This window comes from Lissotriton vulgaris, chromosome 6 (genome assembly GCF_964263255.1).
Source record: "Lissotriton vulgaris chromosome 6, aLisVul1.2, whole genome shotgun sequence".
Lineage (NCBI taxonomy): Eukaryota > Metazoa > Chordata > Amphibia > Caudata > Salamandridae > Lissotriton > Lissotriton vulgaris.
This window is the reverse complement of record NC_141694.1, coordinates 1,216,947,084-1,216,970,543: the sequence shown is the minus strand read 5'-3', so window position 1 is coordinate 1,216,970,543 and position 23,460 is coordinate 1,216,947,084. Positions and strand designations below refer to the sequence as shown.

Below are 23,460 nucleotides of genomic sequence, written 5' to 3'. Positions count from 1 at the left end.
TATCGTGTTTACCACCCCTAAGATAATTAATTCATCTAGAAGCTTGATCTTAATCCTAAGCGTTTTATCAAAAAATTCTTCAATCGCCATTTTCAAAGTAAATAGTTGTGGGCACTGCGAAAACATATGTACAATATCTGCTCCGCTCGCATTACATCGTGGGCAAGTTATTCCTGTTGTTCCACCCCACTGGGCGATTCTAGCCGGTGTATGGTAAAGTGAAAATAATGTTTTAAAGTGTTGCGATTGAAGGGTTGCCGAGCATAGCACCGTTCTACCCAGATCTAGTGACTCCTGAAAAGTTTCTGAGCCTGACCCCAATTTTTCCATCCATTTTTGTGAAAATTTTGCCCTTTCATCTGACTTAGTTCCCTTCAATTCTGCATAAAGATGTCTTATTGTACATTTGGTGGTTGTTTCTATATAATCCATAATTTTGCATTGCCCCAACCCAAGCGGGCCGCCTTGTTTTTGTGTTAAAAAACTCCTCACTTGTAAGTATTTATAAAAACTATTGTGCTCTAGTCCAAACTTTGCTTTGAGTGCTCCAAACTGCATGATATTGCCCTGCACGTCCAGTAAGTTCCCTATCTGCACTATGCCCTTATTGTACCAATCATACATAGTGGCATCCTTAAAGATCTCCCTCGGCAATGAGCTATTTGTATACAATCTTGTATAGTTATTAAATCTGCCTAGCCCTAATTTTTTTGCCACTCCTTTCCACACCCTATATACTGCTTTCAGAGTCTTAAATCTCGTGTGTTTAAAATACGTGAATTCAGTTGTATTGAAAAACCCATTCTCAGCTTCCTCCCCCAGTAATACAGCATACACATTAGGTAAGCCCACCTCACTATCCGTTGGGTGCTCCAGACCTCCCCCACCTATTAACACCTTACTGTATTGTAATACCGCAGCCCAGTAATAGAGCCTAAAATCCGGTGCTCCCCAGCCCCCTTTTTCCCTATCTACCGTCAAATGTCTGTATGCTCTTCTTGTTTTCCCTTTCACCCAGATGAATTTATTCAGAATCAATTCTAATTTGCTAAACCAACCATTTTCAAAATATAGGGGTATGGATCTAAGTAAATACAGCACTTTAGGGAATGTTATCATTTTAATGACATTTATTCGGCCCATTAAGGTCAAATGCAAGTTATTCATTCTTTCTGTGTTTGTTTTAATTTTCTCCAACAATGGTCTCATATTGATTTCTACTAAACTGTCTAACTCGGATGTGATCTTCACCCCTAAATAAGTGACTTCAGGTGCTATTCTTATATCATGATAGTTTACCCAATTATTTTTAATTATTTGTGTTTTTCCTTTATTTAGTGAATACCCTGAAAATGTGCCAAAAAGTGTAGCCTCCTGTTCGATTTCAATAATGGCTGACCCTGGATCTGGTGTGACCACTGCCACGTCATCCGCATATGCAAGTGTCTTATATGCATAGCCATGTAAGCCAATCGGGAGGATGTTCGAATTTCCTTCTAACCTTCGCAAAAAAGAGTCTAGGTATAGGGCGAATAACAGTGGTGAGGCCGGGCAGCCCTGTCTTGTACCACGCTTTATATGTATATCCTCTGTGTACCCTCTATTAATCCTCACTTTAGCTGTTGGAGCTGCATATAACGCCTTTATGGCCTGTATATAACCTGTACCTATCCCAAACCACTCCAAGGCTTTCCACAAATAGCACCAGGAGACCCTGTCAAAGGCCTTCTCTGCATCCAAGAAAATGGCTGAGGCAGGGTCTCCTGCAGCTCCCGTGACATCCAATATGGTAACCATTCTCCTTGTGTGTTCCGTAGTCCCTTTACCTGGTATGAAACCATGCTGTGTTGTGTATACCAACCCCTCAATTACTCTGCTGAGTCTTTGTGATAGAGCCTTAGAGTATATTTTTGCATCCGCGTTCATAAGCGTGATAGGCCTATAAGAGCCAGGATCCAGATGTGTTTTATTCTTTTTTAAAATAACTACTATACTTGCACCAGCCCATGACTGTGGTGTATTCTCCCCTATTTGTGCATGCCTTAAAGTTTCCAACATGTCTATCCCCAATGTATCCCAAAACGTCCTATAAAATTCTGCCGGTATCTGGTCATGTCCTGCGGCCTTTCCCGAGGGGAGTTTTGATACTGCATTATGTATTTTTCACTCAGAGTTAGTGGTGCCTCCAAAGTCTCTTTATCTTCCAGGGACAATTCCTTGTGTGGGATACCAGCCAAATAGTCCTCTATTTCGTCTTCCTTGCTCCTCACGTCTTGATCATATAATTCAGAATAAAACTCTCTAAACACCTCCCTCACCTCTTCCACCTTGGTTACAACCTTCCCACATTTATTCTTAATTTCTTTAATTTCCCCGGCTGCCAGGTCTTGTCTAGTGCGCATTGCGAGCATGTGTCCAACCCTCTCATTGAACTCATAACACTTTTCTTTTTTTGCTAAATAATTAGCCGCAGCTTTATTAGCCAATCTTTCCCCAGTTTCTGCCTTCTTCAATTCTATTTCTAGTAAGACCTGCTCAAGAGGTTCTTGATTTATAACATGCTGGATAAGCTGTTGTTCTAGGTTCCTTAAATCCTGTAGCCTACTGGCTAACTCCATTTTCTCCTTTTTACTCCTATGTAGAGTATAAGCCAGTGTTTCCCCCCTTATCCCTGCTTTGAATGCATCCCAGACCATGCCTGCGGTTGCCGTACCTCTGTTTACCTCCCAAAACTGTGTAATCCATACCTTCATTCTACTAACATAATCATCTTCTCTGAGCAGCCCTCTTTCAAATGTCCAATAGTACTCTTTGTGGCTAATATTGCGGTTCCGGGAGATAGTCAACACCAGTGGATTGTGATCTGAGGAAACTCGAGGTAATATTTCTATTTTCACTTCTGATACAAATGGGCTGGAGACTAAGAAGTAGTCTAATCTGGCTATACTTTTATGAGGGGCAGAATAAAAAGTACTACCTGTCCCTATAGGATTATATGCCAACCAAACGTCTACCAACGCATTATTATTCATTAGATTGACAATGGCATTTCTTACTCTCTTCTTGCGCTCGCCCTTCATCCCCCCTCCCATCATACCCAACCCTGTTAGCCCATTGATGTTAAAATCTCCGCACACAATTATTGGTTCAGGCCATAGAGGCAATTCGGTATCTAGATAATCAAATAAATCAGATTCGTCTTCATTGAAGCCATATACAGAAACAATTGTGTAGCGGCATCCGGCTATTTCTCCTTCTATCATCACCCATCTACCATCCACGTCTTCCTTCTTTCTCTCTACTTTCATCAAACCTTTTTTTGCCAGTATGGCCACTCCTTTTGTTTTAGTATCTTTGCTGCGTGTGTGCTAATACATCAAACCCTAGCTGATCCATAAGATTCCTATCCTTCCCCCTCACATGTGTTTCCTGCAGACATATAATATCCAATTTTAACATTCTGCACATGGCCGCTACTTTCTGCCTTTTACCCCCGACATTTAACCCACATATGTTAATTGTAGTAATTCTTAATGCCATCTGCTTTTATAAAAAAGTCCAAAAAACAATTCCTCAAGATTTTTTACTGCCACCTTTGTGTGTCTACATACCTTTTTATTTTGTGCTGTACAAATCCTTATCTCTTTACCACCCCCTTCCTGCCCCCCCTCCCCCAACCCCCCCTTTCCCCCCTCCCCTTACTAACCCCCCCCCCCCTGTCACAGGCAAATAGGTCAATTTTGACCTATGTGTGGCTGCACACTGCTGTAGTGTCGCTATCCTTCTCCCACCCTAGTTAACCATATTACCATCGTGAAACCCAATATACAGTATGCCTGATATTTTCCTTGTTTATCCTATGCTGGTTCTGATTCCTTACTCTTCCTGCCTTTCTGAAGCTCTGTAATCTCTGCAAGATATTCTCCTGCCTTTACTTCCGAGAAAAACCTCCTGATGCGGCCCCTTGTAACCACTTTTAACTTAGATGGATACATCAAGTATGCTTCTGAGCCCTGTCGTTGAAAAGGAGTGATAAGCTGTCTGAGTTTCCACCTCCTTTCCACGGTAGTGTGGCAGAAATCGGGCCTCGTAAAAAAAGTAATCCCTTCAACTGATTTTTTCCTCTCTGGTCTTGCGGTCTCAAAAACTTCCTGCCTAGCCAAGAAATTTCCAAAAAAGACCAGCATTGCCCTAGGCAATCCATTTTGATTCCTGCCATTTTGTTCACTGCCTCTTCCCCCCTTCTGCGTCAATGGGAATCTGTGCGCTCTCTGTACTTCAACTTCCCACTGCCACTGCGCCTCTGGATATGCATCTTTTAACAGTTTAACCATAAACCCCCTTGGGTCCTTCCCTTCCAGTCCTTCCTCTATGCCTAGAAAGCGTAGATTGTTCCGCCTTTGGCGATTCTCGAAATCTTCCAGCTTCCACTGCAAGTCCTCGATCACCTTCCCTTGTTCTGTTCTTGCATTCTGCCAATCTGTTTCTCCTTTCAGTTAGTTAAGACAACCCACTTCAAGCTACAATCCAGCAAAATCATCAGGAAATGGTCCTCTATGGACATGCCAGCTTTTCTCAACTTCTTGGGCAACTCCCTTCCCCCTGACAGCACTAATGTAGAGGAGGCCGATGGTCGGCTTAATGATTGGCTTACTGCTGCGATTAACATCTACGCCCCTCCCACGCATCTCAGCTGCTCTAGGAGCCCGGACGCACACAAATGGTTTACACCTGAACTAAAAAAAATTAAACTAGAAGTGAGGCAAAAGGAAAGAACCTGGCGCTCCCAGTATTGCCCACTGGCCAAGGTTACATACTGCTCAGCCAGGAAGACTTACCAAAAAACTCTACAAAACCATAAAACCACCTATTACTCTACTAAAATTCTCAACTCCACCAACAAGTCAAAAGAAATTTTCAGGATAGTGAACGACCTCTGCAATGACGACAGAACTTCCCCCCCGGTAGTTCCCTCACAAGCGTTATGCAATTCCCTGAACGACTTCTTTCGAGACAAGATCCTAATGATTAAGCAGAACATTTCCACACTTCCAGCCTGCGCCCCAGTGGATGACATCTTTCTTAACCCCTCAACTCTACACTCTTTTCCCCTTATTGATTTGAAAACTTTCCTGGCATTATTGTCCAGAGTCAAATCAGGATCTCCTACGGATGTCTGCCCCCCCCAAATTATGAAAGAAATTGGTCGAGCTATGCCCAACAGCATGATACCCCTGCTCAACGTTTCCCTTACTTCAGGAACAGTACCTTGCAGCTTCAAACAGGCCTTATTGATTCCCCTCACCAAGAAGCCTGGTATCGACCCGCTAGACCTTACGAACTATCGGCCCATATCCTTGCTGCCTTTCCTATCGAAAATGTTGGAGGCGCATGTCACCAAATGCCTCTCTAACTTCGTGGAGGAAACGGGATATCTCCAACCCAACCAAGCAGGTTTCCGGCCTGGTCACTCCACTGAGGCTGTAATTTTGGCCGTCCAGAACACCTTGAGGTCCAACGCTGACAACAATTTACACCAAGCCCTAGTACTCCTTGACTTGTCCGCTGCATTCGACACGGTTGACTATTCCATTCTGATCAACCGTGTCGAACAGGCGGGTCTCAGAGACTCCGCCCTAGCCTGGTTGAAATCGTTCATCTCTGAACGTACCCAGTCTGTCTGCTTGGGCTCCTTCTCTGCCACCAAAGTCAAGTCCTTCTGCGGGGTGCCCCAGGGCTCGTCACTGTCACCCTTGCTATTTAACTTGTACATGCGGCCCCTTCTCTTTGCCCTGAGAAAGCACAAAGTCACTGCATACAATTATGCAGATGACTTACAGCTCGTCTTTGTTCTCAACTCCCCTAACGCGGTGGAGGACTTTCAAACCACGATGACTCTTATCCAGAGTTGGATGTCCTCAAATCACCTCAAACTAAACCCAGGGAAAACTGAGCTGATCCTGCCCGGCAAGAGCGAAATCAGCTGGAGCCCTAACTTCTGGCCGTCTGATATGGGCCTCCCCCCCCAAGAAATCTCTCACTGTAAAAAGTCTGGGGATAACCATCAACGAGGACCTTTCGTTAAAATCTCAAATTGGAACCGTGGTCTCTTCTGGATTTTTCCAACTTAGGAAAATCAGGAAAATTGCCCATTTCCTCACTCCCTCCGCCTTAATCCAGGTAGTCATGGCCCTGGTCCTCTCCCACATTGACTTCTCAAACAGCCTTTATCTAGGCCTACCCGTAGGTCAACTCAAAAGACTGCAGTACTTGCAGAATCAGGCCGCTAGGCTGATTTGCAAAGTTCCCAAATGGGAATCAATTAAACCAGGCCTAGAGAGCCTGCACTGGCTACCCGTGGCTCAACGAGCCGAATTCAAAGCCGGGTGCATTATCTTTAAGGCTCTGCAAGGCAAGGGACCTCTATTCATCAGACAGCTAATTGGCAGATATGCTCCCTCACGGAACTTAAGATCTGCTTACAAAGACCTTCTTGAAGTTCCTCGTTTTAAGAAAAAACGACAAGGTGGCAGTAGTTTCCATTTCCTAGCAGCCACCCTATGGAATTCTCTGCCACTAGCCCTTAGACAGAGTAAAGATCTCCTCGCCTTCAGAAAGGCACACAAGACACATCTTTTTACAAAAGCCTACTTAAAATAACGCGTCCGGCAGATTCACCCCTTGTTATGTTTTTTCTTTTATCTTTTCAGCGCCAAGAAGCCCTTGGGCGTACGTGCGCTTTACAAATTTTTAATAACATAATAATAACATAACATAACCTCGTCCTCCAACTTTCCAGTTCTATCTTCTACTTGTTCCACTCTACTTTCAACTTCCTGATATTTTCTGTTCATTTTCCTGATGCTCGCTTGTATTTTCTTTGTATCCTGCCTTGCTCGTCTGCTTTCTAAGCGAGCTTCTAAATGCATTTGCTTCAGCATAGAGAACATACCATCCAAAGTTGCTTGAGGCGGGATATCGTTTAAGTTATTAGAGGCATTTAGGGGATAGTTCTCGGATGCAGCCCCCAAATCTTGGTCCTGATACATCTTGGAGGCACTGCCATAATCCCACAACAATTTCCGATTTGTGCTTGTCGCTGCTCTATCCATCTCTCTATCGCGCCTTATCATTCTTCTTCTTCTTTTTTGTGTCTCCTTATTTCTATGTTCACTAGAGAGAGATCTTTCAGATTCTGACCCTGATGATAGGTCTGTAGTAATGCACTCTTCCTCTTCCTCTGACCCCAACAGAGAAGAGTCAGATCCCTCAGTCACTGAGTAAAATTTTTCCCCCTCCGGCGAACGTACTCTCCTCCCTTTGACCCCCTTTGTTGTGTGACTCTGAATGCTTTTCATACTACCCCAGTTAGACTGTGTCAATACGTTCCTTTCCACTGGTGTTGGCGCTAATTCAACTTCCAACAGTGCCTCGAGCATTTGGGCATTATTAACATTTGCCGTTACGGTCTTTTCCATCGAGAATCCCTTGCCAGGCTTACTTGTGCTATTTGCCGTCTCCAAGCCTGTTTCACCGCTTGCTTCGCTGCCTGTATTCACATCCTTGCTCAAGTTGGCGTCCTCGGCAGGCTCTGCAACATTCTCGGCTTTCTGCGTGCTTCCCGCTAGAGGCGTGAGCGTCTCGGACCCTGGTTGCCTAGCAACCGCCGTGCCTGCGTCCTCGCGGTCAGTTTCCGCGTTCAGCTTCGAGCTTTGCTCCGTAACTCCCCCAGCACCTCCAGCAGCCGAGTTTACCTGATGGCTTTTCCCTGCGAATGCCTCCGTGACCGTGGATTGGCGCAAGTCTCTGCCGGTAGAAGGTACTGTACTCGCCTGCTTTGTTGATCCGCTTTCCGAGTGAGAGCGCCTCTGTTGTACCTGTCCTTTAACTCCGGGAGTCTCTGATTGTGTTGTTTGCGGTGCTACCTTAGACTCCGCTTTGGAGTCAGCTTTTTCTTTATCTTTTGCCGATCTCTCGCTTTTCTTGGGCTGCATTTTCTGGGCCGCGCCACTTGATACGGCAGCTGTTGATGTTGCACGTTTATTCAACGTGGTCTTTGGTATCGTGCCTGTGCGATGAGACATCCTTAAGGCTGTATTAATACCATCCACAATCGTCTTCTTGAAATGCTCACAATAGTAGGATCCCAAAGTCATAAGCGCCTTTTGTAGTGACTTGATGCCAATGCCGCCTCTGGTCCAGAATATACCATGTAAATTCAGCATATTTTACTCCATGTCCAGCCGCTTAATCCCTGGGCCCAGGAGAAGGAGTATGTGCGACTGCTCTCTACAGCAGCATGGCGGCCATCTTGCCTCGCATCTGGACCGTGATGCGGTCCAGGAGAAGGAGTATGTGCGACTGCTCTCTACAGCAGCATCAAATTAGCACACTTCTATGTATTACACAACACATACCTCTCACCAATGCAGCTGAGTGGCCTATAATAGGTGGATCAGATGCATGTCCCAGATGCAGAAAGAGGAGGGTGTATAATAGGGAAGAATGCATGTAGAATCATACTGGATATGGGGGTTAGTGAACGGTCTCTGGAGAGACACCCACATACATCTTCAATTCAATTTTGGGCAGTCGCCTAGATCTCTTTGCATGCATAAAGAAATGTAAAATGAAGTACAAGATGACTCTTCTATGATCAGCTCTAGCGAAGAGGAGATTGGCTGTCCTACTCTACACGAATGGATAGAGGAGAAGCACATACAGGAGGTTAAGACTGATGAAAAGGTAGATGAGGATTGTCAGATGTGGGCAGAAATGTTGCACAAACTGATCCGGCTGGATGATGACCAGGTCTCATCGGCCACACCCTCAAGTTCCATCCACAGAAAACACTGGGTGCAAGTGTGGGTACAAAACAAGACTGGGTGCTTCTGGCAATTCAATACCACATTCATAGTATATTCACGGTATAATGCAAATCCCAGAACAATTACATTAGAATGGACTGGAGGACCCCAGCATCAAACTTCAGACCTTGGACCTGTAGTCTTTGCAGTCTATAATGAGACAAAGATCCGGAAGGATGGCTAAGTGGCTGTCCAGCAAATCTGTGAAAGGAGAACCCCCTGGACTTCTGTCTGAAAGGTCGTCATACCTGTCGTATACTAATCTGTCGTTCATGCACATCCATCTAATGCTGTCAGGTCCAATCCTTAAGAGTTATGTTCAGGAATGACATTTTGAGTTAGAGATGTGGTTTGAGCAGGAAGGTAGTTGTGTTGAATCTGAGATAGCTTACCTATTATGTGTGAACTCTGAATTCACAATCCGTTGCTTTTCTAGGATGTGCAGCCTTAATTACTTTTCAACACTTTGTGTCAGAAGGGCCTACTAATATTTTGTTACTAGACCTTTAGAAAGCAGTACTCCAAAACTTTAGTTTAGGCCTTTGCTTGAACCTTTAGATTTCTCATTCATTAAACATTCAACATCAAAAACACAATATTATCACTGATAAAGGTCCTCTTTGAAATTAACTTTCTGCTTTCTTCTGAACTAATGATTCAAATTTTAAAGGAAACTTGAACACTGAGTACAGTTTATTAGGCTGAATTTCCTCCATTGTAAGGAAATTTTAGAAGAGGAAATTCAAACTGTACTTTATTTCATATTAAGATTTTTCTCCAGTGATTAGAGTATTTTCATTTTTCTGAAAACTCTATAAATGGGTCTGTAAATCTCACACACATATGTTGAGTGCTCCAGGTGGGAACACCTTTGAAATTTGTTGAACATCCACACACTTGCACGTTTTATCAGTATTTACTAAACAGTTGCATGTACCCAAACCCCTGAAAACAGTGGTAGATTTTCTCATGATCAAGGGCAGCAGTAAATTATTTTCATGGAATTACTCCAAAATTGCTAAGGGTGCAGTGAAGAATTGTCCCCACAATATTTCTCTTAGAAATGATAAATAAAACCGCAAAAGTGAATGGTCGATTGTTAAATTTATGAATGTGTAAGAGTTCGGCACGTGAGGACACAGGGGAAGCCGTGACAGTTTACTGTTCAGAAGTAATCCAAAAATTATTTGCAAGTTCTAAGAAAGTAATATGTTTGCTTCAAACTTAGCATTATTTTTTCAGGGAGCACATTTCTGCTTGCTTTATGAATCTGGCCATTAGAGTAAATAAAAGCTTTAATCTATATACATATACAATTAACCTTTTTGGGGGTGAATAGAACTTATTTTTATATTTAGAAAATGTAGCATACCTGCACTGACGTCCTCTTCAGTGGGAAAAGCATCTACTATAAATGTGTTTATTTCATTGAATATAAAGTTCCAAAATGTACGACCTATTAGCAGAAATGGTGGATATACTAAATAGTTGTTCTGAATTACAAAAAAAACCTCAATGGTTCACTCTGGAATCCCCCAGTCATTGTACTGCTTCCCATTTTAATTGATAACTCGCTGACTATAATCGCCTACTTAGTGACTCCTGGCAATCATCATTTTTGCATACCACTGAGAAAATTGCCTCACGACCATTATATTGCCATAAAAAGAGAAAAATAGAGGGAGCATTGGTACTTAACCTACCTGGCCGAGTTAACAGGCACTGGAATAGCTACCATTGTGATGGCGGAGCAAGGACCTTAATAAATATTTGGTTTATGATTCAGCAATTGTCTCTCAGCGTACCTGAAAATGAAGTCTCTGCTATTACTGGGCTCAAAGTCTTTGCACCTTGGTCGCAGGTAAGAATTAAAAGCTGCAAATCAAACCTCAAATTACTCACCACAGATAAATAATCTTTTATGAAGAGTCCAGTATGAGATTTTGATGCGAGTTTCAAGGGTTTTGTTTAAATCTTTTAATAAGTATTTCTTTATTAAGCATTAATTGTTTATTTTCAGTACACTACAGAACATACAGCATAAAGTGCGTTCCATGTAAGTAAAATCCCTATTCTAAATAATAAGACAAGAAAAGTATCTCAAACACATAAAGAGTTAAAAATTGAGAGGTGAAAGCATAAAGCTTTAAGAAATTCAATTGGCACTTCTCATGACCAATAGTTTGGAATATTCAGTCGAGTCTCCTAAATAAAGCATAGATTCTGACAAGGGGAAATGAATGGGTCTTAGCAAATAGCTCAGTAAAGAAGTTAGAAAAGACTGCTGTAGCGCCAAGCTGCAGAGAGTCTGGGTGGCCGTAGGAAAGAAGCCTCCGGAGTGTGGAGAGTGGGAAATCTGCCATGACTCTAGTCTAGGAACACACACCAGTATAACATTTTGATATCTACATCTAATAAAAACGTTGCAGAGGTTCAGCTTTTTCATCTGATAGGGACACATTGACTTCATAGGAATGGAAAGCTTCCATTGCCTACGTTGTTGTCACTGTCTCAAAAATTCTAACTTACAAATCTTATTTATGAAGAAACATTTAACTACATTTTAACTACATTATTTATCGAACTATGGTATTGTATGAGTACTATCTCTATGGGAGGATTTATTAAATCATGTTTGTCCAGCACATTTTATCATTTAACTCTTTACATTACTAAAAATGTAGAACTACGGTCAGTAAATATGAAAAATAAAAACTGCATTCAGAAACATTTCTAACTTAACTTTCCTTGCTATGAAACGCAAATTCCTAGTGGGATGATAGCGCTTAAGCCCCTGATAAAGGTGCTTAGGACCTTTCCCCTGCAGAGCTTTATAGGGTAAACAGCATATTTGAAATACTATTATTTTCTTTACTGGCAGGCAGTGTAAAGATCTTAGAAGGGAATGGAGGCCGTTCTAGGAGGCTGATTACAAATCAGCCGTGTTTTGCACCTCCTTTAATTTAGACCGTATTCACTCTTTGGCAGAGGCCAATAAGCCAATAATGCGTTCCATAATCCAACCGACTCACCACAAGATCCTGTACCTAATGTCTTTCTGGCTGTCAAAAGGAGGAATGGCAGATCTTTCCTCAGTAAACGTAGCATGTACAAACGGGTGCCTGTTGTGGACAGAACTTCATCTTTCATACTAAGTTTCTGGTCTACCATCAGTCCAAGGTTTTTTACTACCTTGCTTGGAGTTCTTGCCTAACTCTGACGCCCACCAATCCAGAGTCCACAGAGATTAGGCTTTCCCCAAACAGAATAATCTCTGTTTTCCCTGGATTCAGCTGAAGAAAGTTATCCGACATCCATCCTGAAATAGTTTTCATTCCAGCCGAAAAGCGGTCCTTCACTTTTTCAATGACTTCATCAAAGATACTGACCAACTATGTGTCATCCGCATAGGACAAAACAAACCCTATGCTTTTATAGCTTTGTCCAGGGGTGCCACTTAAATGTTAAAGAGTGTAGTACTCAAACATGAACCTTAAGTACCCCACCCAGCCTACTCTTTGTGCCATGATAATCGCACCAAAAAAGGGTGATGCTGAAACAACCTGGTTGAAAGCCAGTGGTTCACTTTATTTTGAGCTGCTCATAATTTTCTGCATCCCTGCCTTTTAATGGTGGAACATTTGTCATAACAAAACCAGAAGGTTTCAAAGGAGGCGGTAGCTGAAAAAACACCTTACATTAGTTTAGACTCCATGAGATCGTTTTGAATAAGTGCGTGGCTCCCCTCAAGGGACATAAAGCAATAGGGTTTGGAAGAGAATAACAGTGGGGAAGGGGGGGTGGCAAGCAACTATCGACTGAGGATTTGGCTGGGGGACTATCCGCTTATTATGAGAGGCGACCACCGTTGGAGTCTTAGGGTTGGGTCATTTGGTCCCAAATCTATTGGGCCAGTGGCGAATGAGGTTACAAATCATTTGCTCAAAATGGAAGTGGTTGGAGTTTTTTCAGAACATGGATAGTTTTAGCAATTGGCTCATATTAGCGTTGCTTCATTGAACCAAAAATAATGCAAAAGCATACTAACAAATTCGAATGCTAGGTCGCCATTGAAGACAGTGGGTGCTGTAACAGTGGACACATAGTGACTAATACAAGGATTCAGATTATGCATTCCGATATTATTTTGTTCCTCTATTTGTCAAATTATGGCCTCTATGGGTTAAATGTTCTAATAACATCTTGTTCCTTTTGATTGCTGTTTTGATTCTTCAGTGCCCTAATCTGCAACTCAAACTTATAATTCAAGGAGAGAGCATTTAAGAATTGATTTTCCACTTCATGTACCATTGTAATGCATCAGAGCGGTGTACAATGCACTGAAGAATACAAAATAGACATTTCAAAGAACAGCAAATAAGTAATTTCAATTGTAAAGAACAGCAAACCGGTCTTAGTTACTTAGCATATAGGAAATTTCATTTAAGACCCGAATGGAGCATCCTGTTAATAAAAATCCTGATCTAATCTATATGATGGTCTGTTGGAATAATTGAAGAGGGTCTTCGAAATATTGAACAGTTATATGTAAAAAATGTAAATGACTTTTTCCGGAATGTTTGTGTAGCTAAGAAATCCTCTCACTAAGTTCATTTGAAAACCCTGAAGAATAAACTGTGAAGAATGGAAAGCTGGCAGTTCAACTCAAAGCTGGAGCTGAGGATTACAGAGCTCACAATAGAGCACCAGTCTTCAATCTGTGAGGCGCGACCCCCAGGGGGTCCATGGAGTCCGGGGAAGTTGTTCATGCATTTCCAGGCCTAACTTCGGCCTGGAATGCAAAATGTGCTTTTCCTTTTGGACAAAGGCCGGGACCCTTCATTCGATCGTTAAAATGCTTTAGCTGAGGTTAATTGACTCTTATGTGCAGTAAAACAAAGAGGCCTGGTAAAACAATCTTTCAAGTAAGTGTTCATGCCATGGTGCCTGCTTGTCTGAATGACATGCAAATAAGCGGTAGGAGTTAATCTGCAAATGTAAAGGGTGCTTGAGTGGTTCTTGGTTTAATTGCTTGATTCATTTCAAGCATTGTGATGGCAGATATGTGTTTCTTGTGTATTTTTTTGTTTTGCCTGGTGGTGCAAAGTGTTAACAGAGCTGTGAAGTGCACGCTTTTAACCATAACTGCATTTACACCGTCTTAGTACCCCTGGGGAGGTGTTGAAGGGACAGGTATGCAAAAAAACATTATTTAGGGTCTTCTATTACTCAAATCTACATTTTGGAAGCTCCATTGTATTTGAAACTATTTGCACAGTTTGTATCTGTCTATATTATAATGTGTGTATTGCAAGGAAAAAATAACGACTTGCACATTCACTGTGCTTTCTTTCACAGGCTGTGACCGCATAGCACTAAAAATACACAAGTCCCTATTCTCCACTGTGCCAACCAAATTTAATTCTGTGTGTATATGGAGACAAAGAGACCTCTGCAGTGCATTAAATAATAGACGTTTCATAATGTACTACAGTGCATTCCCCATTGAGTAGATTTATTTTTTATTTAACCTACCCATTATTTCATTTGTACCTACCTGATGGTGAAAGACCTAAAAGACTAACAAAATATTTTGGGGCTGATTTATGAGAGGCTTGCGCTGCCGAAGCCTCACTTTTTACAAGCTTTGGCGGCATAAGTGTCTCAATCATATCTATGAGGCGACGCAAAGTCCCCTTGCGTGACTTTGCATGGCTTCATAGATATGGAGTAAGACAAATCAGCACAAGTTGCTGCGTTGCCTTACACTGTGTCAAGTAGGCGTTCCATAGGCATTGCAGTGGGTGTTCTCATGCAACACCCATGGTTTTTGACGCTGCCCCAGATTTGGAAAACCATATAAACCTAGGGAGCTGTGCATGCGCGCTACGTCTCTTACAAATGACGGTATCTCAAATAGGCGACACTAACATTATTTTCGTTTTGTGCCTGGGCAGGGCGGTTCATCCGAGCCCCGTCTCTGTTTTTGCTCCAGCCTCCACTGACTGCAACACATAGTTTCACAGCTGGCACGTGGTAAATAGAACTAATACAGGACCTGGCTGGGCCTGTTCTATATTTAATTTAAAGCATCACTCACTGCATGACTGAGACCTTACAGCTCCACTCCTCTCACTGCTCTCCCAGGCTGCACTGAGCAGAGCCGCTCAGCTCCGAGCATGATCCAGATCTCAATGATCATTACATGTTATTTACTATTGTCTCATGTGATTGAACTATACGTACGAGTCAGACATATCCTGCTTTTCGTTTAATTCTGGTCAGGTGACGTCCAACTTTTGAACCAACAGTACATTATATTTAATTACAGCGTCACTGCTCTCCCTTAGCCTGTAGCTAGCTCACTGCTCTCAGGACGCGCTGGTGCCCCAGATCTCCACTCAGCTGACACAGTGAGTGCAGTCCATACATTATTATTAGCACTAAAGGTCTAAAATATTATTATTACAGCCTGACTAACCCTGTAGCATACTGACTGAGTAATGTCATTGTAATTAGCAGCTGAAATCCTCGCTGTTGCCTTTCAACCTGCTTGGTCAGGTCTTACATACGACAGAGCCTGGACAGACGATTTGTCAATTGTCAGTGCCTTTTCATATCTGGTGGTTTACAGCAGTTTCAAGATCTTCTTAGAGTTTCTCGTTGCTCAAATTGGTGTAATTTCTGATATTGATATGTTTGCCTGGTCTCCATTGTTTGATTTTGCTCGCAAGAGAATGTCACTCATAGTTGTTGAAATGTCACACATAATTCCACAGAAATTATGAAAAGGTCTCCTATAGCAATCTGAAACCTTGGCCGCTATGAAGCAATCCTGCCTATGTTGGCGTTAGGCAGCAATTTGTGCGCCGACGCTGGGGGAAAGGACTGGAATGCACCATATTTCATGAATAAGGTGCATTCCTGCCCTTTCACACTGGCGTAGGGCAGCGTAGCAAGAAGACTTGCGGTACTGCCCTATGCCAATGCCTCATAAATAAGGCTCCTTGATTTAGCTACACCTTTGACCACGCCCCCAAGCTCTCTTACTGAACTTTGGTTTGCTAAACACTGTTTAATTTATCTCCCTGATGTAAACATGATTTGCTGTGGGAATTGGGGGTGTTTATGGTTGTCGATAGTTGGCAATGATAAGGAGGACTACGTTCTAGAAATTTTTGTCAGGAGGAGGTCCTTACGCTGACATTTTTTGACAGGGGTTGGGGTCATGTCATCAAAAAGTTTGAAGACCTCTGCAATAGAGTATGCTGCAGAGTTCCATTGTGTACATGATGAAATAGAAATGTTTAATGTTACTTTTCCCTAAAGTGGAAGTATGATAGATGGTACCTTTGCTATTGTAAAAAATTGATCTCCAAAGCCAGCTGCTGCCGCCCTGAGTGATAGACTAAGCTGTTTTTTTTTCTTTCTTAGCTAAAAAGTATTTGGGCGGAGATTCTGTGTAGAATACGATAGAGTCTTTATGGTGCTGCGAGAACAAGCTTTTTCCTATAGCTTTATATTTGTGCCTCACTGACAATTTACTTTATGTAGGTGATTACACTACATTTTAACTGACAATATAAAATATGTTGTTACAACTAAAAACTTGACTGTTTGTTGTAAAATATTATTTATTTGATAAAGCGATAAAATAGGGTTAGCCAGTAGTGACCCATAGGACCTCTTGGTTCTCCTCCCAAAGTTTTCTCAATAGGAAACCTTTTTTAATGTTTTTTAAAGCAGCCCTGTTCCTTAAAGAAACACAGGCTGCATTTTTGGGAAGAAGAAGAAGAAAAAAAAAAGCAAAGGGATGATGTTGTGCAGTCCCCTGCATTCCACATTCTGGTGATTGCATTCGATTTCAAATTGCACCTGCTTGATGAATATTGATAGACAGGTCATTTTGCGACCTTGTATTATTAACTGATCTGACTGATTTCGAAAAATATGAAATGATTCATAAAACGTCTGTGCATATTTTGCGGCCTCTTGTTTTAAATCGGAACATAGTGTATATATCTACTGTAAGCGCTACATGGGGAAACGACTTAGATTTTTGTGAATTTCTCTCATTTTGCCACTGGAGGGCAGTATTACCGCTGTGAATCAGCGGAAATATCCGTTCCTAAGAATGCCGAAGTTATTTGCCGAATGCACAGTATTCTAGTGCTTAAGGTTTATGATTCTCAACCCCCATTCAAAACTGAGAACATTAAAAAAATACTCGTGGACAGTTGCTCTTCAACAGGTGCAACTACACTAAAAACAAATGTACATTAAAAAAAAAACGCCAGACCCTCTTATCGTATAAAAAAATAATTCCAATGGCTAGGTTTCCACTTGAGAGACAACTACAGTAGGCACGCGCATTTAACCAAATGCAAGATTTATACATTGTTCTTGTGAGAGTGGCTGTACAAATTGTTCTTTACTGTTATGTTGACACTCTTGCCAAGTTGAACATTATGGGTATTTTGCCTCTTCTCAGCTCACCCTTATGCCATTTAGCTTGTGACATAATAATTCTAGCGGAATAACGCATTAAAACGCTATACCGAAAAGAAGTAATCGATGGACCGAGGCAGTCCAAGGCGAGGACCGAGAAGGGTGTGCGAGTAGCTGGAGAATTCAGGGCAGCATCCTCCCTGTCTTGTTTAGTTTGACTACACTGAAGGCGTTTTTATCTATTTTTGAAGGTTATATATAGCGCTTCCCCACCTCAGAGTGCAGCCGGACATGTGCATGTCTACGAGTAAAACAATAAACAAAATAAAAGGTAATCAAGTTTCTACACAAGCAACGTTTTGTAGCCTGCAATATTTAAAGTAGCCACCGGAGGGAGCCGTTGCTCTGTGAATTTCAAATTGTAAACAAAACTGAATGCAGCTGCTTCACTTGCGACACGTTTTTTAAAGTCTTCTACAACTACCTGGAAATTGAAATAGCAGCTAACTTGGGTGCCACTTTAAAGCGGACTTACAAGGCACTGTATAGATCAACTAAAGTATTATTGCACAGTGTGCGCTTGCGTGCAAAATCCTGGGGTTGTCAAATAGCAGTGGTCTAAATAACAACACCCCACATTTTTTCTTCCAGAGACTGCGGAACTGGATAGTGAAAAATAATTTTCTTCCTTTTAAGAACTTAGTGAGGGAATGTGTGTATGTGTATATGTGTCATGTGATCAAGCCACTCCGGTGGTGAAACGCGTTATGGCGGACTCATGAAGGAATAAACGCTACTTGCTTTTTGCACTCACTTTGGGCTCGTGTCTGCTTCTTTGGTGCTGACTGGGACTTCGTCGTTGCACCCAACCTGTGTAAGCAGCCTTTCGGATATATATATATATATATATATATATATATAATATATTTTCACTGAAAAAACAAAGGTAAAAGTGACGTTATAGTTCGGTGAATACGTCAGTGACAAGATTAATGTTTTAAACTAAAGCCATAGAAATTCACTGGTTTTAGTTAGCGGAGCTAACTACCTTGCGCCCCTGCCTTGCACTTATTATGACCACGCGTATTGCATCACTCATGATCTGTTCTATGACCTCACTAATGACATCACCGATGAGACCACTGATTACATCATCCTAGCTTTTGTATGCATTACTTTATAAACGATGATGGCAATAGAGGTGTGAAAGTAACTACAAAATAGCTCACAATTATTTTTTTTAAAGATGTTTTTATTGGTTTGAAAAACATGTAAATCACAAATCGTTTGATTGCATACATTTCAACACAGTTACATCATTCGTATATTTAAAGGAATCAAAGGTAAATCAGCCATTTGCCCCTACATCATCATCTGTTTTCCTTTCTCATCTCCATTTCCTTGGTAGGAGAGGTACACAGTCCTCCCCCGTACATGTTCCATTTGCCCCATTTATTATTCCACTTCTGAGGGCAACCTCTGGACTTGAACGCCTCTTTTTCTGGTATCATACATTTGTCTAAATCCAGTGCCCAACTTTTCGGCGATGCCACCTCTTCCACCCCCTCACTTCATTGCAATTGCTCTTTTTACTAAAGTGTACCCTAGTGGTCATTTGTTGCTCCACCTCTGTAAGGTCCATTGCTTCCCATATATTAAAGAGCCCTAGTTGTCGTGTTAAGGTAATCTCTTTCCCGTGCCCTTTGCATGTCTTGTAGCTTTCTCCGATAGTGTTTGTATGCGGGGACAATCCCATCTAATGTGGTCAAAGGTTGCCTCTTGATGACAGCGACGGAGACACATTGTATCTAGTCGATGCCCCATTTTTGCTAGTGTGACCCCCGTAAAATGAGTTCTATGCAGGATTTTTAACTGAATCAAACGGAGCGTAAGAGGAATGGCGGCCTCTCTAGGGGACATCAGTGCTGTTTGACAATCATCATCATCAATTTGCCCAATGTCGGCTTGCCACCATTCTCGAAGAGTGTGAAACGGATCCGGCATGTTATTACATAGTTTCCCATATGTCAGCGAAACTGCTTTCTCTGATATAGGTTCCTAGAGCAATCGGTCTTCTAGAGGGGATGACTCCAGTATGCTTGCTAGGTCTAAGAGTGCTGCTGTAAGGGCGTGACGGACCTGTAGTTAACAGAAGATCTCCCCCTGAGCTAGTTCATACTGCTCCCTAATTACGCAAATGTTAATATTTCCCCCTTTTTTTTATCATGCAATGCGGTACTGGCATAAAAAAACCTAAAGATATTTTTGTATCAGGACAAAAGATTGGGGTCACCATGAAATTTTCATATTTGGGCATTCTCTTTGCCCACAATGACTCATAGTCTCAGGCGGTATCGGCAAAAAAACTGGGATTATTGCGCACTAAATCTGCCATCAGACCCTTTGCAATTAAACTTGGTAAAAGACCACCTGAGGAGCTTATCAAAATATATAAAGCTAAATGTGTCTCTGCTGCAATTTACGGGACTGGGGTTTGGGGACCAGTGGACTTGCTTCCCATCCTAAGAGTAGAAAATATATCTTATCTGTTCTGAATGGCACTTCCGCGAGCATTTGTCACACGGAGTTGGGCCTCTCTTCTGTTTCAGATTTAATACAACTTGAGCCTGTGCTGTTATGGCACAGATTCTGGACAAAGGAATAGACCAAACTAAATAGAGACATCAATGGGGACGTTTTGAAACTGGATGGGGCATTGAAAATCGCGTGGATAAGCTCTGTTCGAAGGTTCTTTCAAGATCTTGACCACACAAGGTACTTTACGAATCCCAGTAACATCAGGGAAATAACTAGGAAGGAACTAAAATCAAAGGGCTTGTCTCTGCTAGACACTGCCAGACTATCAGCTGAAATCGCAAAACCTACAGTCCTGCGTAACCAGTTGATTTTAATTACTTTTAACATACAACCCTACCTCAGTTTGGTCCTGAGTGATTTTGACAAGTTCCTTTTAACTCGCTTTTGCTTGGGAATTTTTTTTATAGATTAGTTACTCCGCGAACGACTGGTCCCAAGTCTTACAGCTGTGCCCTTGTGATAAAATGTCTAAGCAGACCTCGATTCATGTTATTCTTTTTTGTAATGCCAGAAGAATGAGCATAGTACCTGTACTAAAACGGTTTGGGCGTCGTAGACCTGCCTTTCTGGCATTACAACAACTAGACAATGTACATATTGTTTTTAGGATGGTAACTTATTTGAAAATGGTCTTGCGTCTAAGGAAACAGTTGCTTCTTCCTTAAATGTTTCAGTTTTAAAATTCAGGAAAGCTTGTGGAGTTTAATAATGTTTTATCTCACAATGAACTTAATTAATTTGTCTAAATGAATTTCATAGGAATTTTAATATTTGTGAAATGCTGCTATTCTGATTGTTTGTTTTCAATCGACCAAAGCTTTCTGACTTGACTAGTGTTAGTGTGGGGCGTTGCTATCCTTTGCCAATTATCCTGCATCTCATCTTTTCCCTTTTCCTGTTTTTTAAGTAATGTATATATGACATTCACCCATACTAGTCGGAATTGTCTGATGCCGAGTATAGTTTTGGAATGCTGTTGAAGATGATTGGTTACAGTCTAATACCTGCTAGGCAAATTATTGTAAAATTTCAGCAGAAGTAATGCATTGGTATACTGTTTACTTTTAACTGCTCTAATGTATTGTTTTTTATTTTTTTAGTTGGCAGAATTTCGGGAGCAAATGCAATCAAAATTTCCAGCAATTCCCAAAAATCCAGAGCAGCCTGAAATGCCAAACTCCTTTGACTGGGACGAGCTATTCAAATCTAAATGAACAGCGAAGAAAGCTTGTACACCTCTCTCATTACAGCTGCATTGGATCGATAACTGCCAACACAATACTGATTCCAGCTGTACGTCTGTGTAGCTGAAACTTTCTGAAGTTAAATCTGCTGGCAAAGAAAAATCAAAAGGAATGTAGTGATGCGAAATCCACTGACTGAGAGATTAACATAAAATTAAAGAAAACCCATGAAATATTGTACATCTATGTTTGTACGTTGTGGTGCTTAACACCTTTACCTGTCATCATGGACAGAAGATGCTATGGTTGTGCCTCAAAGTTTACTGTCTTCAAGAAAGAGTGTGGGTGCAAGAACTGTGGCAAGTCATATTGTTCTGGATGTATTGGGTTTAGTGCAGTTGTTCCTCGCTATGGGAACACCCAGCAGAAAGTGTGCAAACAGTGTCACGTTGAGCTAACTGGAGGAGTGTCTCAAAAGAACAATACGGCGAAATGGTCTCCACCAGCGAACTATAAAAAACGGGTGGCTGCTTTAGAAGCTAAGCAAAATCCGCCAAGTGGTCCGCTGTCTGGTCCAGTGAGAGCCCCTGGAATACAGGATTCAAGATATAAAGGCCTTAGCAAAGAAGTCCGAGCTATTGCGGAGAGGCTGGAAAGATTGAAAGAGGAAACCAAACCCAAAAGAGCTGTGTCTGATGCAGAGATAGAATCCAGGCTTGCCGCCCTCAGAAATGACCCTCTAAAACCTATTCCCACCACTGAGGAAATGGAAGACAGGCTTGCTGCATTACAGGGGGTAATTCCTCCATCGAAAGTTCCTAAACCGGTGCACCAGCCACCAGATACTAGAACTGAAGCACAAAAGACTGCAGACCTTTTAACACAGCTGACGGAGGAGGTGGCCATTGATGGGAGATTTGAACCAGCCGCTAAGCCTGATGGTGCCGCTGGTCCAACCATGAACGATCTTAGCCAGGCAGGTGGGAATGACGATTGCAAAAGCTTTACTGTGGACCTAGATCCAGAGCAGCTACAGGAGGAGAAAGAAAGATTACTAGCTGAGGCTGCTGCGGAACTGAAGAATGAAAACACCAGGGATGAGAAGATCCTAGAAATTGGAAAGAGACTAGCAATTCTCCGAGGTCAAAACCCTGATGATGTTACCATAGATGACTATAAGCTGCCAGACAGTGATGATGAAATGGAAGAAGCAGCCATTCAAAGAATACTTAAACAGCTTACTGAGGAAGCGAATCTGGATGAAGCTAGCGGCTTCAATATCCCAGCAGATAACACCAGCATATCAGATCCTGCAAAACAGAACCCTTCCAGAAGGACAAAAGCGAAGGCCCCCGTCCAGCCCACTGGAGGTTTGAAAAAAAAATCTGTTCATTTGACCAAGGCAATGGACAGTGATGAAGAGGAACTGCCATGGTGCTGCATTTGTAACAACAATGCTACTCTTCGATGCCATGGCTGTGATGAAGACCTCTATTGCCAGCGATGCTTCCTGGAAGGGCACGATAAGTTTGACCGCAAGGAACACAGAACATCCAGCTTTCAGCCTCCTCGTAGGCGGTAATATGACCTTAATCTCTCCTCTTGGAAGAATCTACAATTTGGCTAGGAGGAAAGACATGTTCCGAATCTAGGTACGAAGGAAGATCACTGAAACGGTTCACAAAAAGGTTAAAATGTTGCTTTAATACTTCTTCACGCTTTCAGGTTTGCTTTTGTTGTCTATGCTTTTCAGTGTCTAAATGACTAGTAGTCTTTCACTAACTGAATTGTAAATTTCAAAGAAAAACACTACTTGGTTGAAGACTTGTAAATGAATGCTTAACCACTGATTACTTGTTAACCATGTACATTTTCCAGCATGATTATACATAGAAGTACACATGCATTTCCCCAAAAACGCATGTGCACATGGACATGCATAACATTTTCCAAGTTGTTTTTTCTTGACGTTTTGGCTGGGAGCTCCAGTGCATATGGCATAAAAATAAACATGCCTGACACCCTTTCCCCAAGTGCAATAATCTGGCGGCCTAGCGGGATGTGCAAATCACTAGTGAACCGTGAAAAATGGAGCCCAGAGTATTTCTGGAGTAGGCTATTCATCCGAATAAAGTTTATTGAAATATTCATTAACATGATGTTATTTTCTGTTCCATTTAAAAGGAGGAAGTTGGCTCATGAAAAAGAAGCTTTGATATTTGTTAAAAAACATAATAAAACATCATATATTGAATGGAAATGCATGGAAAATTAAAATGAGATGGCAGAACTGAATGAATAAGTTTCAAATTGCACAATAGAGCACTATATCTAGGGCACCATTGATCTGGTGCTAGAAGGGA

General features: G+C 41.9%; 2 protein-coding genes across 3 annotated transcripts in view; both read left to right on the top strand.

The window, feature by feature from the left end:
* The window catches only part of TMEM242 (transmembrane protein 242), a 116,497-nt gene extending 93,246 nt beyond the window's left edge, over positions 1 to 23,251 (top strand). For both annotated transcript variants that reach the window (XM_086927309.1, XM_086927310.1), the window contains one exon: positions 21,014 to 23,251. In XM_086927309.1, the coding sequence (XP_086783435.1) occupies positions 21,014 to 21,127 (114 nt within the window). In that variant the 3' untranslated portion in view covers positions 21,128 to 23,251. The remainder of the gene's footprint in view (positions 1 to 21,013) is intronic.
* On the top strand, positions 21,384 to 23,251 carry LOC147708641 (abscission/NoCut checkpoint regulator-like). Its single transcript, XM_086927308.1, has one exon. It carries the CDS (start codon positions 21,384 to 21,386, stop codon positions 22,677 to 22,679), a length of 1,296 nt encoding a protein of 431 aa, XP_086783434.1. The 3' UTR covers positions 22,680 to 23,251.
* Positions 23,252 to 23,460: the final 209 nt, after the last annotated feature.